The following is a 12863-nucleotide window of genomic DNA, read 5'->3' as shown; positions in this document are numbered from 1 at the left end:
ATGTTTAAAAACAACAAACCAGCTGAGATTCCTTTTCAATAAAGGCTTGTTTAAGCACTATCAATAGACTCCTTTGAAAATAAACCCAAGACACAATGTCCAATGCCCAAAAAAAGACATAATCTCTCTCCCCCCACAGACAAAGTGCATTTACACTGTACTCTGCACGTCCATGTACTCTGCACAGGCTGTCTATGAGTAACCACAGGTACGCATGTCTCATCACCCAAAATCACCTCCCATTTCTACTCTGATACACAAAGCAAGGCTATATCATGCTGCATGTAGTCACATTATTATGTATAATGTAGCCTATTACAGTCTACTCAAATTGCTGGTAAAGAAGTACAGTACTGTAAGCATGACTTTCAGAGATTACTTGATATGCTGTTGCTCATCCACAGGTCCACACGGAAGGCTACTCTCTGTCCATTAGTCCAGCTAATTTGGTGCCAAGGCTGAAGGACGATCACAGGCTCTTTATGTCAGTTTCGAGGACAAGGAACATTAGTCCAGGATGCGTCAAAGGCAGGACGCTCTTTGTGATCTTGTGGAGGGAGAGGGGGGGGGGGGGGGGGGTTGTACTGTGGTGGAGCTCAGAGAGGCTGTTTCCGTCTGAAGTGATGCACTGACCCTTGAGAAGTTTACTGATAAAACCCTAAAGTCCACTCAGCCTCTCAGATATAGTGCATGCCACAGGGAGCAGGTCATGGAAAAGTCTTGAGTTTGACTAAGTGCTCCTCTCTCTCTCCCTCTCTCTCTTTCTCTCTCTCTCCTGTCTGTTTGCTTCTTTCTCATTCTGTCTCTTTCACTCACCACGCTCACACCCACACGCACATGCACGTGCACACACATCACTGCCTGCTGAGGTCATTTGTAACAGGAGAAGGCAGTGTACTGTAGGTAAAGGAAATGAATGACACATGCAATAATGGTTTTATTTACACTGCTTTAAAAGGATACGTTGAAACTGGGAGGCTGAGAGTCTTCATCCTTTTGGGCACACATTAGATCATGTATTCTGATTGACTTTTTTTTCCTTTAAGGAAACTCTTGACTTGTTCAAACACCTGGTGGGGGAATTGTGTGTAGGGGAGACGACATGTTCCCCTACACACAATTATGTTTTAATGTTTGCAAAGCATTTCACACGAGCACGTTTTCACTGCCTCTCATCTCATCTCTCTCTCCCTCATCTCATCTCTCTCTCCCTCATCTCATCTCTCTCTCTCCCTCATCTCATCTCTCTCTCCCTCATCTCTCATCTCATCTCATCTCTCTCTCCCTCATCTCTCTCTCATCTCATCTCTCTCTCCCTCATCTCATCTCATCTCTCTCTCCCTCATCTCATCTCTCTCTCCCTCATCTCATCTCTCTCTCCCTCATCTCTCTCTCCCTCATCTCTCTCTCATCTCATCTCTCTCTCCCTCATCTCTCATCTCATCTCATCTCTCTCTCCCTCATCTCATACAAACAGCGTCCCCTGTTGACGTCACATAAGGAGAAGTACAGAGGGACGTATGGAGGGTTGAGAGTTGAGAGTTCATCTGAGGTTTGGCGGTGACGCTGAGAGAAGATTACCATAGCTACAGCCAGGCTTGAACAGAAAATATGCAGATGAAGCAACTCGTAAATGTAATTCTATCCTATGCCAATGACACCGATTGCAAAAGACGTTTCAGATGCCAATACAGTGTCTGCCAAAGAGCTAGCTAGCTAGCTAGCCAGATAGCCAGCGAGCTCAACTCAAGCCCAGCACACCTCTGCTAGCTATGCTAACGTGAGCTATGCTAGCTATGTCGCAACCAATGTGTTGACATTACTGGCTGGCCGCACCTACAGGAGAACTGTAGAGCTAACGTTATCATACTGTTGCTAGTTAGCTAGCTAGCTAGCTCTGATTGCCAAGGAGGAAGCAAGCGTTTTTCAGGTGGGTGAAACAATTTCATGCTAACGTTAGTTTACCTGCTCCCTGTTTACATCTGCCACGCTGCCTAATGCAACATACCTAGCTAGCTATCTACTTTGGCTACGTTAGCTAGTACAGTAGCTAGTTGGTTTGTTATAAGTATTGGTAGCTAGCTAGCTAGCATGCTGTTGCTGGATCGTTGTTGTATGATACTAGCTAGCTAAAGGCTAAACTGAACTAACGTTAGCTAGCTAACTTATGCATAGTGTCAGGAAGCCATATATGATATGTGCTCGATGTCGCCTACTACAGTGAATTACATTAATGATGCTCATGTTTGTGTGTAATCTCAAAGGACTAATCAGCCCTCTGCTCAAGCCAGTAAACCGCCAGTTACAGCCAGGTAAGTTAGCTAGCTGTATGCCAAACCAGGATGTCAATGGCAACAGACAGGTCAGCACAGGTTAGGCTGAATTATAATACATTTTATTTGCCTACAAATCATTAAAGCAGTTGGCCTGTCATTGCTAACCCCTAAACCCTTTTGTGGTTCACACGGTACAGAGGATGGTGGTGGAGTAGCTATGCCTTTGCACTTTGCACTCAGAGGGAAATAGTTGGTTGCGATGGTAACTTTACCTCTCAATTTATGGTTGTTCCCGCTTGTTCAAGCAAACTATTGTTTTTTTTTTTACTTCTTTGTTTGGGTTGGTTGTTATTGTCCTCTCCCCCCAGGCTCGGTGCCGAGGGGCTATCCTTCTACCACCCCGAGCCTGGGTGAGGGGGTCACCCGGGCTATATATCCGGGTACACCTCCAGGAGCCATGTCACCGTTTCGTCATCCAGAACTGTCAGGCCATGCATTCCGTTGGGTGTCCGGTATGTCGGACAGTCCTGGATAACATGGTCTGCGGTTTGTTGCTCAGCGCCACACTTTTTAGACTGACACACACAGACCCACTGTATCAGCAGTGGTACTTGGAAGTATTGAGCATTGACAGATTCAGTGTGGCAGAGAAAAATAAGCCAAGTCCCGATCATTATAGCCGTGTACAGGACTAACCTCCACTAACTTACCACTCCATAGCTAGTGAACTGTCACAGAGGCCTCGCGAATCCAGACTTGCATGAAAGCTGCTCATAAAGCTTGTTCTAATCACCGTCCTCGGATGTTTAGGCCACAACGAGCAGTTAAACCTTGTTTCGACTTATGTCAGTAAGGTCTATATTCTCATCTCAACTGAGGCGGCTGCCCTCGACGTTTAGGCCACAACAACGCTTAGGCCTTGTTCAACATGACGCATCTCTCAGTAGCTGTCACTTCGAGCTATTAACCGGGATTACCAGGGCCTCATTAACGAGCCAGGAATGCCCTCTGTATGTTCTAGTACATCCTGGTTGGTCCCAGACGGTCCAAACTCAGATACACTCACAGCGAGCCTGAGCTGGGCTATAGTACGTCCTGGTCAGTCCCAGACGGTCCAAACTCAGACACACTCGCTCTTTATTTGGATTCTTTGGAAGGCTTTGGTCATGTCCAACTAGGCTACCTGAGGACCACACACGCACGCACACATTGTAAAAAAATTTCTGTGGTTGAGCAGTCAGTGATTTAGTGATTTTCTATGTGGGTCTGTGGGTCTGTCTGTCTGTCTGTCTGTCTGTCTGTCTGTCTGTCTGTCTGTCTGTCTGTCTGTCTGTCTGTCTGTCTGTCTGTCCTCATCAGAGGCCCAGAGCATATCAGAACATGGCTGGCCTCTCAGACAGGAAACGCAAACCGTACTGTTCTCCTCATGATCTAGTTATAGCCTGTACGCCGGCGTGATGGCAGCGAGGACTCTTAATGGAAGTCACATGGCAGCTCTGAAGGTTTTCTTTTTTGTCATTAGAGACGAGCGATGACCCTCACTTTGAGTCATGATCTGAAAGCGAAAGGCAGACTGGATTGTGTATTGATCTTCCATACAGTTGTGTGTGAACGTGCCCGTTTTCATGTGTGGGTTCATGCACTTGTGTGATACTTTGCGTGCGTGTGTGCATGCGTGCGTGTGTGCATGCGTGCGTGCGCGCGAGGCTATGTGTGTGTGTGTGTGCGTGCGCGCGAGGCTATGTGTGTGTGTGTGTGTCCACTGGTTTGCAGCACTCCACATTTAATCTGGTTGACCTTTATCAGAGCACCAGTGGAAACAGGTCATTAAAGAGTTGTTTTTCCACTGGCCCCTGAAAGCCATGCTACTCATCAAATCATCCCACAGAGACACTGGCCTGCACCAGCTGGAGACAGAGCCCAGGGGTTGAAGTCCTCTCTGGTTTTCCACTGTGGGGGGGGGGGGGGGGGGTAGGGCTGAGAAAAGGAGGGAGAGATAGGGGGGAGAGATTACTCATCTCTGCCACAGCTAGAGGAGGTGTAGCGATATCGCATAGAGGCTGTAGGCTGAAGGAATCTCTTATCTAGAAACCTCTGCAGGGAGGCGTCTCGATAATCTACTAGGTCTCCTCTTCTCGTCCCCTCTTCCCTCAGCGTATGAAAGTAGAGTAGCGCTTTTGCCAGCTAGCCTGTTCACCCCGGTCTCACCTATTGGGTTTGGAGTCATGGTCAATTGAGGAGCGAGAGAGAGGGCCCCTCCAGTCTGTCAGCGCTGGAGTCTACATTCAGAGGACGCTTCTAAAGCCAAGACGTGCTTGACCTCTCATCTTCATTAGATGTGGTGGCGGCCGCCCGGGGCCTCGCCTGTGTCTGGTGTTCCCGACAGCAGGGAGGAATGCAGGAGGCCTGCCAGAGAGCGCAGACACAGTCGGATAACAGCGCTGAAGAGATGCTCTCATTGACATCGCCATGGCGACTCGATAAATGTTTAATCAAGCTCCAGAGAGTCAGTCAACTGTTCAAGATTCAAGATCCGTTTTATTGGCCGTGTATACGGTACACACATACTAGGAATTTGGGGTTATTGTTGAAGACGACATAGGACAGTGCAAATGCAGTACAAAAAACAGTGCACATACAAAATACAGTGCCACCAAAATACAGTGCAATATATAAAATACAATATACTATTAAATATTATATCACTATTGATAACTTGTTGCATTTGAACCAGGGAATGGTGGCAAAGTGTTTCCGTTGGAAATGTGATTAGTCTACACAGGACAGGAAAACGTGCCGGTTTTATTATTACCGTACATTACATTAGTCATTTAGCACACTTTTATCCAAAACGACTTACAATAATATTATTATAATGTTAAACTTATAATTCCAGTCAACTGTTACCTCCCATTCCCTGGGGTTATCAAAGGGTGTGCGTGTGTGTGTGTGTGCGTGTGTGTGTGTGTGTGTAACCGGAGGGAGAAGGTAATGGTGACAGTTGTGCTGAGTCAGCTTTGTTCTTCAACCTCTCTCACGCTTCATATTTTCTGTTGTTCAGAAAACAACAACCCTTAAACCCTTATCTGACACACACACGCACACACACGACGCACACACACACCTGGCTTGTTAAGTGCACCTTCAGACATTTTGCTGTTGTGAGACCTGCTGTGTCATGCTGCTGCTGCCTAGCATGGGGGAGGGGCCAGTGAGAGGGGGGAGGGGCCGGGGTCGGAAGCGAGCGCTTATGCGATGACAGCAGCACTGATGGAGGCCAAGGAGTGTGAGCCAGCCAGAGTGTGAGCAGGTGAGAGAGTGAGCCAGAGTGGGAGCAGGTGAGAGAGCTCCTTCTCTCCCTGCCTCCCTGATCACCACGTCAGCACTTTAACGCTGCAGTAGCAGAAATCAAATGTTATTTGTTCCAGTGCAAACATTACATAACATTACAGTCATTTAGCTGAGGCTTTTATCCAAAGCGACTTACAATAATTGCAATTAACGTAGGAAAAGCCAACGTACTACTACTTTGCCAGAACTCACAAGTGCATCTCCTTTCTAAAAGAAGTGACTAGGAGCATAATCTAGTGCTGAAGGCAAAGTGCAAGAATAGCAAACTAAAAATACAATAGGTGTTTAATAGGGAGGATCCTAGTAGTACTTCTTGAAGAGATGAGTTTTGAGCCTGCGGCACAAGATAGGCAGAGACTTGTTCTGTCTACAAAGTGCACGTTCAAAAAAAGCACTTGCCGAGACTTGCGTTCCCCCGTCTACTACGGTACGATAGTACGGTGGCCGTGGCGGTTGTTTTGCGTGCTGCTATTCATACTTGTTGGGCCCGTGGCCGTTCTGTGCCTGTGCTCGCCTATTGCTATGCATTATTACATGTTTTTTATGCCTTAGCTAAATAAAATTACATTTACTCATACAATAGGTTACTTTGAAACAACTCCCCTTACTTAATAGTCAACACTAATAAGCTAAGATGCTTTATGTTTGTCTATTATCAGAATAAACCAACTCAATTCGGAACCCAGTTGCGATCGCTAACATTTTTAGCATAAGTCAATGGAGTTGAACGTAGCGAAAATTTGCATCATCGCTGGTGGACATTTTCTCCCCGTATCTGTAGCTAGCTAAGGTGCCCCTTGGTATGGGTTTGACCGTAGCACTGGATGGAAGTGTATCCCGCCGCGCGGAACTACTTTTCACTGGCACAGCGCCCTCCCACATTTCAGAGTACTTATTTAAAATGTATCAAATTTAATTTATGATACTGGTCCTTGTATTCTGTATAGTCTCATCGTGTGGTTTTGGATTTCAATGCGATTACAGGCTGTGCTAGCCAGCTTCCCTGTGGGACCTGTTTGATGTCTGGTATGTCAGTCACCCCGCCAGTCACCCTGTCTGTCACCCTGTCTGTCACCCTGTCTGTCACCCCGTCTGTCACCCCGTCTGTCACCCCGTCTGTCACCCCGTCTGTCACCCCGTCAGTCACCCCGTCAGTCACCCCGTCAGTCACCCCGTCACCCTGTCACCCACCCTGTCAGTCACCCCGTCAGTCAACCTGTCACCCTGTCACCCACCCTGTCAGTCATCCTGTCAGTCACCCTGTCACCCCGTCAGTCACCCTGTCAGTCACCCTGTCACCCCGTCAGTCACCCTGTCAGTCACCCTGTCACCCTGTCAGTCACCCTGTCAGTCACTCTGTCACCCCGTCAGTCACTCTGTCATGCTACAGCTTGTAACTAAGATCTCCAGTTACAGAAAAGGCTTTTGCATTATGCCTTAATGTTGATCAAACATGTAAAACCAGCAGTGACAAATTGCTGTTGACATGGAGGCATAAGGGTCTAAGCTAAAATGTCATGGAAATGCCAAACATTGTGACCGGGGATGAGAGTATGAAACGTGAAAGAGGCCAGTCCTCCGGTGACCGTGTAGCGCGGCGCAGGCAGCCTCAGAGCGCTCGCCGTCAGGACACAAAACTCCACTATTTACATTCCACGGTAGGAATGTCTGCCCAGCTTTTTCCACTGTTTGTGGGAAATGTTTAGGAGGTCCAGGCAGAACCCGGGGCTTTGCTATTGATGAGGAACATTGATAATTCCACTTGTCTTGTTGCTACGTTTACTGGGCTGCTGCGTCCATCTCACCCTAAGCTCTCTCCAGCACATCGTCAATATAGAATTACACCAACCTACCACATCATCAATAGAGAATTCAACTAACCTACCACATCATCATTAGAGAATTACACCAACCTACCAGATCAACAATAGAGAATTACACCAACCTACCACATCATCAATAGAGAATTCAGCTAACCTACCACATCATCAATAGAGAATTACACCAACCTACCACATCATCAATAGAGAATTCAGCTAACCTACCACATCATCAATAGAGAATTACACCAACCTACCACATCATCAATAGAGAATTCAGCTAATCTACCACATCATCAATAAAGAATTCAACTAACCTACCACATCATCAATAGAGAATTACACCAACCTACCACATCATCAATAGAGAATTACACCAACCTACCACATCGTCAATAGAGAATTACACCAACCTACCACATCATCAATAGAGAATTACACCAACCTACCACATCATCAATAGAGAATTCAACTAACCTACCACATCATCAATAGAGAATTCAACTAACCTACCACATCATCAATAGAGAATTCAACTAATTCAACTAACCTACCAGCCCACTTTATACCAGACACTTGATTTGTTTTCCCCCACTTAGACTACTTAAGATTCCAGCCTCTTAACTCCGCCATCTCCAGCCAGCAAATCACTTAGGAAAGTCTAACTGTAATTTAATAGTGTTGGACTGACCCTCTCTGTCACTTGTCTCTCTCTCTCTCACTGTCTCTCTCGATCTCCCTCTTTCTCTCTGCCCCCCTCTCTCCCTCTCTGTCTCTGCCTCTCTCTCTGTCCCCCCCCCCTCTCTCTCTCTCTCTCGCCCCCCTCTCTCTCCTGCCCCCAGCAGGCATGGCTGTGTCGGTGCGGGGGCTATACTTCGTGGTGACCCTGTTCCTGGGGAGTTTCTTCGGAAGCGTCTTCATGCTGGGTCCGTTCCTGCCCCTCATGCTGCTGTCGCCCGCCTGGTACCGCTGGATCACCGACCGCATCGTGGCCACGTGGCTCACCCTGCCGGTGGTACGTAACGTTCCCGTAACGTCGTCCTCCCCACACCTGTCGTCTCGTCCGCTGGCTCCTCCACCCTGGTGTTTGACCTCATGTGACCTCTTCCCCCCGACCTTGTTCGTACGCTCCGTCTCTGTTTTGGAAAGTGTTTTTGTTTTGGAACTGGTGTTTAAATAAACGTCCTCTGCCCCTATCACGGTGCCTCCACCCCTTGTCCTCTATTTCTCCCCCCTTTCTCCCTCTCTCTCTCCCTCTCTCTCCCTCTGTCTCTCTCTCCTTCTGGCCCTGTCCGTCTGTCTCTCTCTCTCCCTCTCTTTCCCTCTGCCTCTCTCTCTCGCCCTCTGTTTCTCTGTCTCCCCCTCTCTCTCTGTCTTTCTCTCTCCCCTTTTCTCTCTGTCTCACTGTCAACGCCCCCCCCCTCCCTCTGTCACTCTCTCTCGGCCAATTCAATTTGCTTCATTGTCATGACAAATTTGTACATTTGTGCTGCCAAAGCTTTTGGCATACATGGCAGTTGAAAGAAAAAAACACAATAGAAGTAACAATAAGTAGTAGGTAACAGTAACTAATGTTATAACATTCACATTAGTAACATATATTTAAAACCATGATATATAATGAACATAAGCACAGTAACAGGTGTGTGTGTGTGTGTGTGTGTGTGTGTGTGTGTGTGTGTGTGTGTGTGTGTGTGTGTGTGTGTGTGTGTGTGTGTGTGTGTGTGTTTAAGTAAATAGTTGTGTTGTGGTTGTAGTGTTTAAGTAAATAGTTGTGTTGTGGTTGTAGTGTTTAAATAAATAATTGTGTTGTGGTTGTAGTGTTTAAGTAAATAGTTGTGTTGTGGCTGTAGTGTTTAAAGGACAATGCTCGTTTTTGACAACCTGGACCTTATTTACGACATATTATAAGACGTTTGACTTACTGAGATCACTTTGGTGTAGTTCAGAGGCATGTAGAAGAAATTTAAAATCCAGCGCGAGCCAGTATATCCATGTAATGGCGGTGGTCGGGGCACTTAGAATGCAGTTCTAAAAATCTATTTTCTGCCGCGAAACGGTTGTTTTCATCAATCTGTCTTGATGAATCGCTAGTTGTGCTTACATAGAGCATAGGCCTGTTGTGGTTTTCACATGCCATGATCTTTAGAAACGTCTTTCGAAACGAAATAGCTTCCTCACTTGCTCCAGCACGCATACGCACAGCGCGCAATCGTTGCTCCAGCACGCTGTGCGCATGCGTGCTGGAGCAAGTGAGGAAGCTATTTCGTGTCTAAAGACGTTTCTAAAGATCATATTACAGAGGCATGTGAAATACCACAACAGGCCTATAGTTGTGTTGTGGTTGTAGTGTTTAAGTAAATAGTTGTGTTGTGGTTGTAGTGTTTAAGTAAATAGTTGTGTTGTGGTTGTAGTGTCTAAGTAAATAGTTGTGTTGTGGTTGTAGTGTTTAAGTAAATAGTTGTGTTGTGGTTGTAGTGTTTAAGTCAATAGTTGTGTTGTGGTTGTAGTGTTTAAGTCAATAGTTGTGTTGTGGTTGTAGTGTTTAAGTAAATAGTTGTGTTGTGGTTGTAGTGTCTAAGTAAATAGTTGTGTTGTGGTTGTAGTGTTTAAGTAAATAGTTGTGTTGTGGTTGTAGTGTCTAAGTAAATAGTTGTGTTGTGGTTGTAGTGTTTAAGTAAATAGTTGTGTTGTGGTTGTAGTGTTTAAGTAAATATTTGTGTTGTGGTTGTAGTGTTTAAGTAAATAGTTGTGTTGTGGTTGTAGTGTTTAAGTAAATAGTTGTGTTGTGGTTGTAGTGTCTAAGTAAATAGTTGTGTTGTGGTTGTTTTCCATCACTCTCTGTCCCTCAGACTCCCTCAGACAGGCAGCAGCGTAGAGCTCTCCGCTCTTTACCCTTAGAGTAGTTTTAATTTTTCTTCTTTGTGTCTCTCCCTCTCTCTCTGTCTCTCTCTCTCTCTCCCCCTCTGTCTCCCCCCCCCCACCCCCCCCCACCCCCAGGCGTTGCTGGAGCTGGTGTTTGGTGTGAAGGTGGTGATCACGGGTGATGGCTTCATCCCCGGGGAGCGCAGCGTGATCATTATGAACCATCGTACGCGCCTGGACTGGATGTTTCTGTGGTGCTGTCTCCTGAGGTACAGCTACCTACGCATGGAGAAGATCTGCCTCAAGGCCGCCCTCAAAGCGGTGCCTGGCTTCGGTGGGTGGAAGATACGTTTGAAATCTGCATACTGCAAGAAGTGTGTTGAATTTTTTTTTATTAGACACCATATGCTGCAATGTACAGTTACAGTAGGTATCAGTAAAACACCTTTTTTAAGAAGGTAACATGCATGCATTCAATTTGAGGTGTGTGTGTGTGTGTGTGTGTCAGGCTGGGCCATGCAGGTGGCGTGTTTCATCTTCATCCAGCGTCGCTGGGAGGATGACCGCAGCCACATGGAGAACATGCTGGAGTACTTCTGCGACATCAGGGAACCCCTGCAGCTCCTCCTGTTCCCTGAGGGAACCGACCTCACCGGTGAGAACCCTGACAGAGCCTGCAGAACACACAGAACCTCGCAGAGCACACACACAGTCACACACACAGGTCTGCACCCTGAGGCCTGCTACATGACGCACCTCAGAGCTCTGTCATGGGAGGGCAAAGGTCAACCTGGCAGATAGAAATACAGCATGTAGGGCATGATGTACTGCACAGGGACAGGATACCCAGATTAGATAATCCCTGGTCTAGAATGGCCAGGACGAGGTTTAATCTGTGTGGGAAACTTGTCCTGTGAGGATCACACCCTGCTCTGCTAATAGAATAGAGAGTAGTCTGTTTTTAACCTTCACCTGAATGTACACGGGCTCAGGCGCACGGAAACTGAAAGCAGCTTGTCCGTTTTTGGTGGCTAAAGTCCTTCAGATCATCGCTAAGTCAAAGCCCCTGTCCAGTGTTAGACGTGATGAGCTAACCGCTCTCTATCCTGCCAGACCCTCGCTGGCCTAGCTACTCCTCAGCCGGTGTTACATCAGAAAGAGCACTGTCAACGGCCCTGTACCCCCCCCCCCCCCCCCCTCACCCAGATCTCACGGCCCCGAACCAGGGCGCGCCCTCCTAACTAAGCCTTTGACCACTTGTGTGTGTTGCAGTGCCGTGTGGTAATCTTGGACTTAGAAACCTTAATGTCCTCAAGGAGGCCATTTGTTGTACAGCACACATTAAAAATGCATACAGACACAAAATCACAAACAAAAACAACAATAATCCAAAATCTATCTGTAGCAGCCATCATTTTTTTACCATCACAGTTCAGTTCATCCAAAGTGCATGTCAGCATAAATTTGAATTGTGTACACAGTGTCAATTGTATCCTGTAGATAAAATCCTCTAATCCACTCCACTCCTCATCCCCTAGTCTACGGATGTGTTGTGATTCCTAATAGCTGCCACATCTTGTTTAATTGAGTTATCGGCATGGGAATACCTTTTTTTTTTTTGCTCGGTTTGATCGTCTTTAAACCGGTGTTTACTTTGACTACCAGACCTGTCGTTAGATATGACCCTGGTCGCTCTCCCTCATCATGGAGATGGCTCCCCTTCCCCTGGCGCGCACACACACACACACACACACACACACACACACACACACACACACACACACACACACGATCCTCACCGTCCTTAGGAAGGGGGATTTGGATGATGGTGCTCCTAAGCCAGCCTGAGGATTTCTGTGGCCCATGTAGGATCTAGGGAGGCCTTATTAACAGTAAGAGGCTGGTGTTAGTGTGACAGGCCTGAGCTCTGGCCCCTGGGAGAAGGGATGACTGGCTAGCAACAGATGGAGGGTTCACCCCAGGACAGTCCTCTACAGCCCCCTAGAACCCCAGGACAGTCCTCTACAGCCCCCTAGAACCCCAGGACAGTCCTCTACAGCCCCCTAGAACCCCAGGACAGTCCTCTACAGCCCCCTAGAACCCCAGGATAGTCCTCTACAGCCCCCTAGAACCCCAGGACAGTCCTCTACAGCCCCCTAGAACCCCAGGACAGTCCTACAGCCCCCCTAGAACCCCAGGACATTCCTCTACAGCCTCCTAGAACCCCAGGACAGTCCTCTACAGCCTCCTAGAACTCCAGGATAGTCCTCTACAGTCCCCTAGAACCCCAGGATAGTCCTCTACAGCCCCCTAGAACCCCAGGACAGTCCTACAGCCTCCCTAGAACCCCAGGATAGAGTCCTACAGCCCAGCCACACTGGTTACATCATAGGGTGAATGAATTACACAATGATACTGATGTCATACCCAGTGAATCATGAGAGGGAGGGGGGGGGGTATTTGAGGGCCAACGTGAGTGTAACATTGGTTTGAGCTCTTAACCCCCCCTCCTTCACCACTGTGTCCCCCACCCCCTGCAGACAACACCAGA

General features: G+C 47.4%; 1 protein-coding gene across 2 annotated transcripts in view; it reads left to right on the top strand.

Annotated features, from left to right (window-relative positions):
- Positions 1 to 1589: 1589 nt before the first annotated feature.
- The window catches only part of lclat1 (lysocardiolipin acyltransferase 1), a 14796-nt gene continuing 3522 nt past the window's right edge, over positions 1590 to 12863 (top strand). Inside the window, exons 1-5 of one of the 2 annotated variants that reach the window (XM_084450920.1) lie at positions 1590 to 1930; positions 8293 to 8462; positions 10448 to 10646; positions 10821 to 10967; positions 12853 to 12863. The exon at positions 12853 to 12863 is cut by the window's right edge and continues 106 nt beyond it. In XM_084450920.1, coding sequence (XP_084307046.1) covers positions 8295 to 8462; positions 10448 to 10646; positions 10821 to 10967; positions 12853 to 12863 — 525 coding nt within the window. In that variant the 5' untranslated portion in view covers positions 1590 to 1930; positions 8293 to 8294. Of the gene's footprint in view, positions 1931 to 8289; positions 8463 to 10447; positions 10647 to 10820; positions 10968 to 12852 lie in introns of both variants that reach the window. The other variant, XM_084450921.1, reaches the window with a different exon arrangement.

This window comes from Borostomias antarcticus (genome assembly GCF_949987555.1).
Source record: "Borostomias antarcticus genome assembly, chromosome: 16".
Classification (NCBI taxonomy): Eukaryota; Metazoa; Chordata; class Actinopteri; order Stomiiformes; family Stomiidae; genus Borostomias; species Borostomias antarcticus.
Note: the sequence above shows the minus strand (reverse complement) of the source record. Positions and strands in the feature narration are given on the sequence as shown.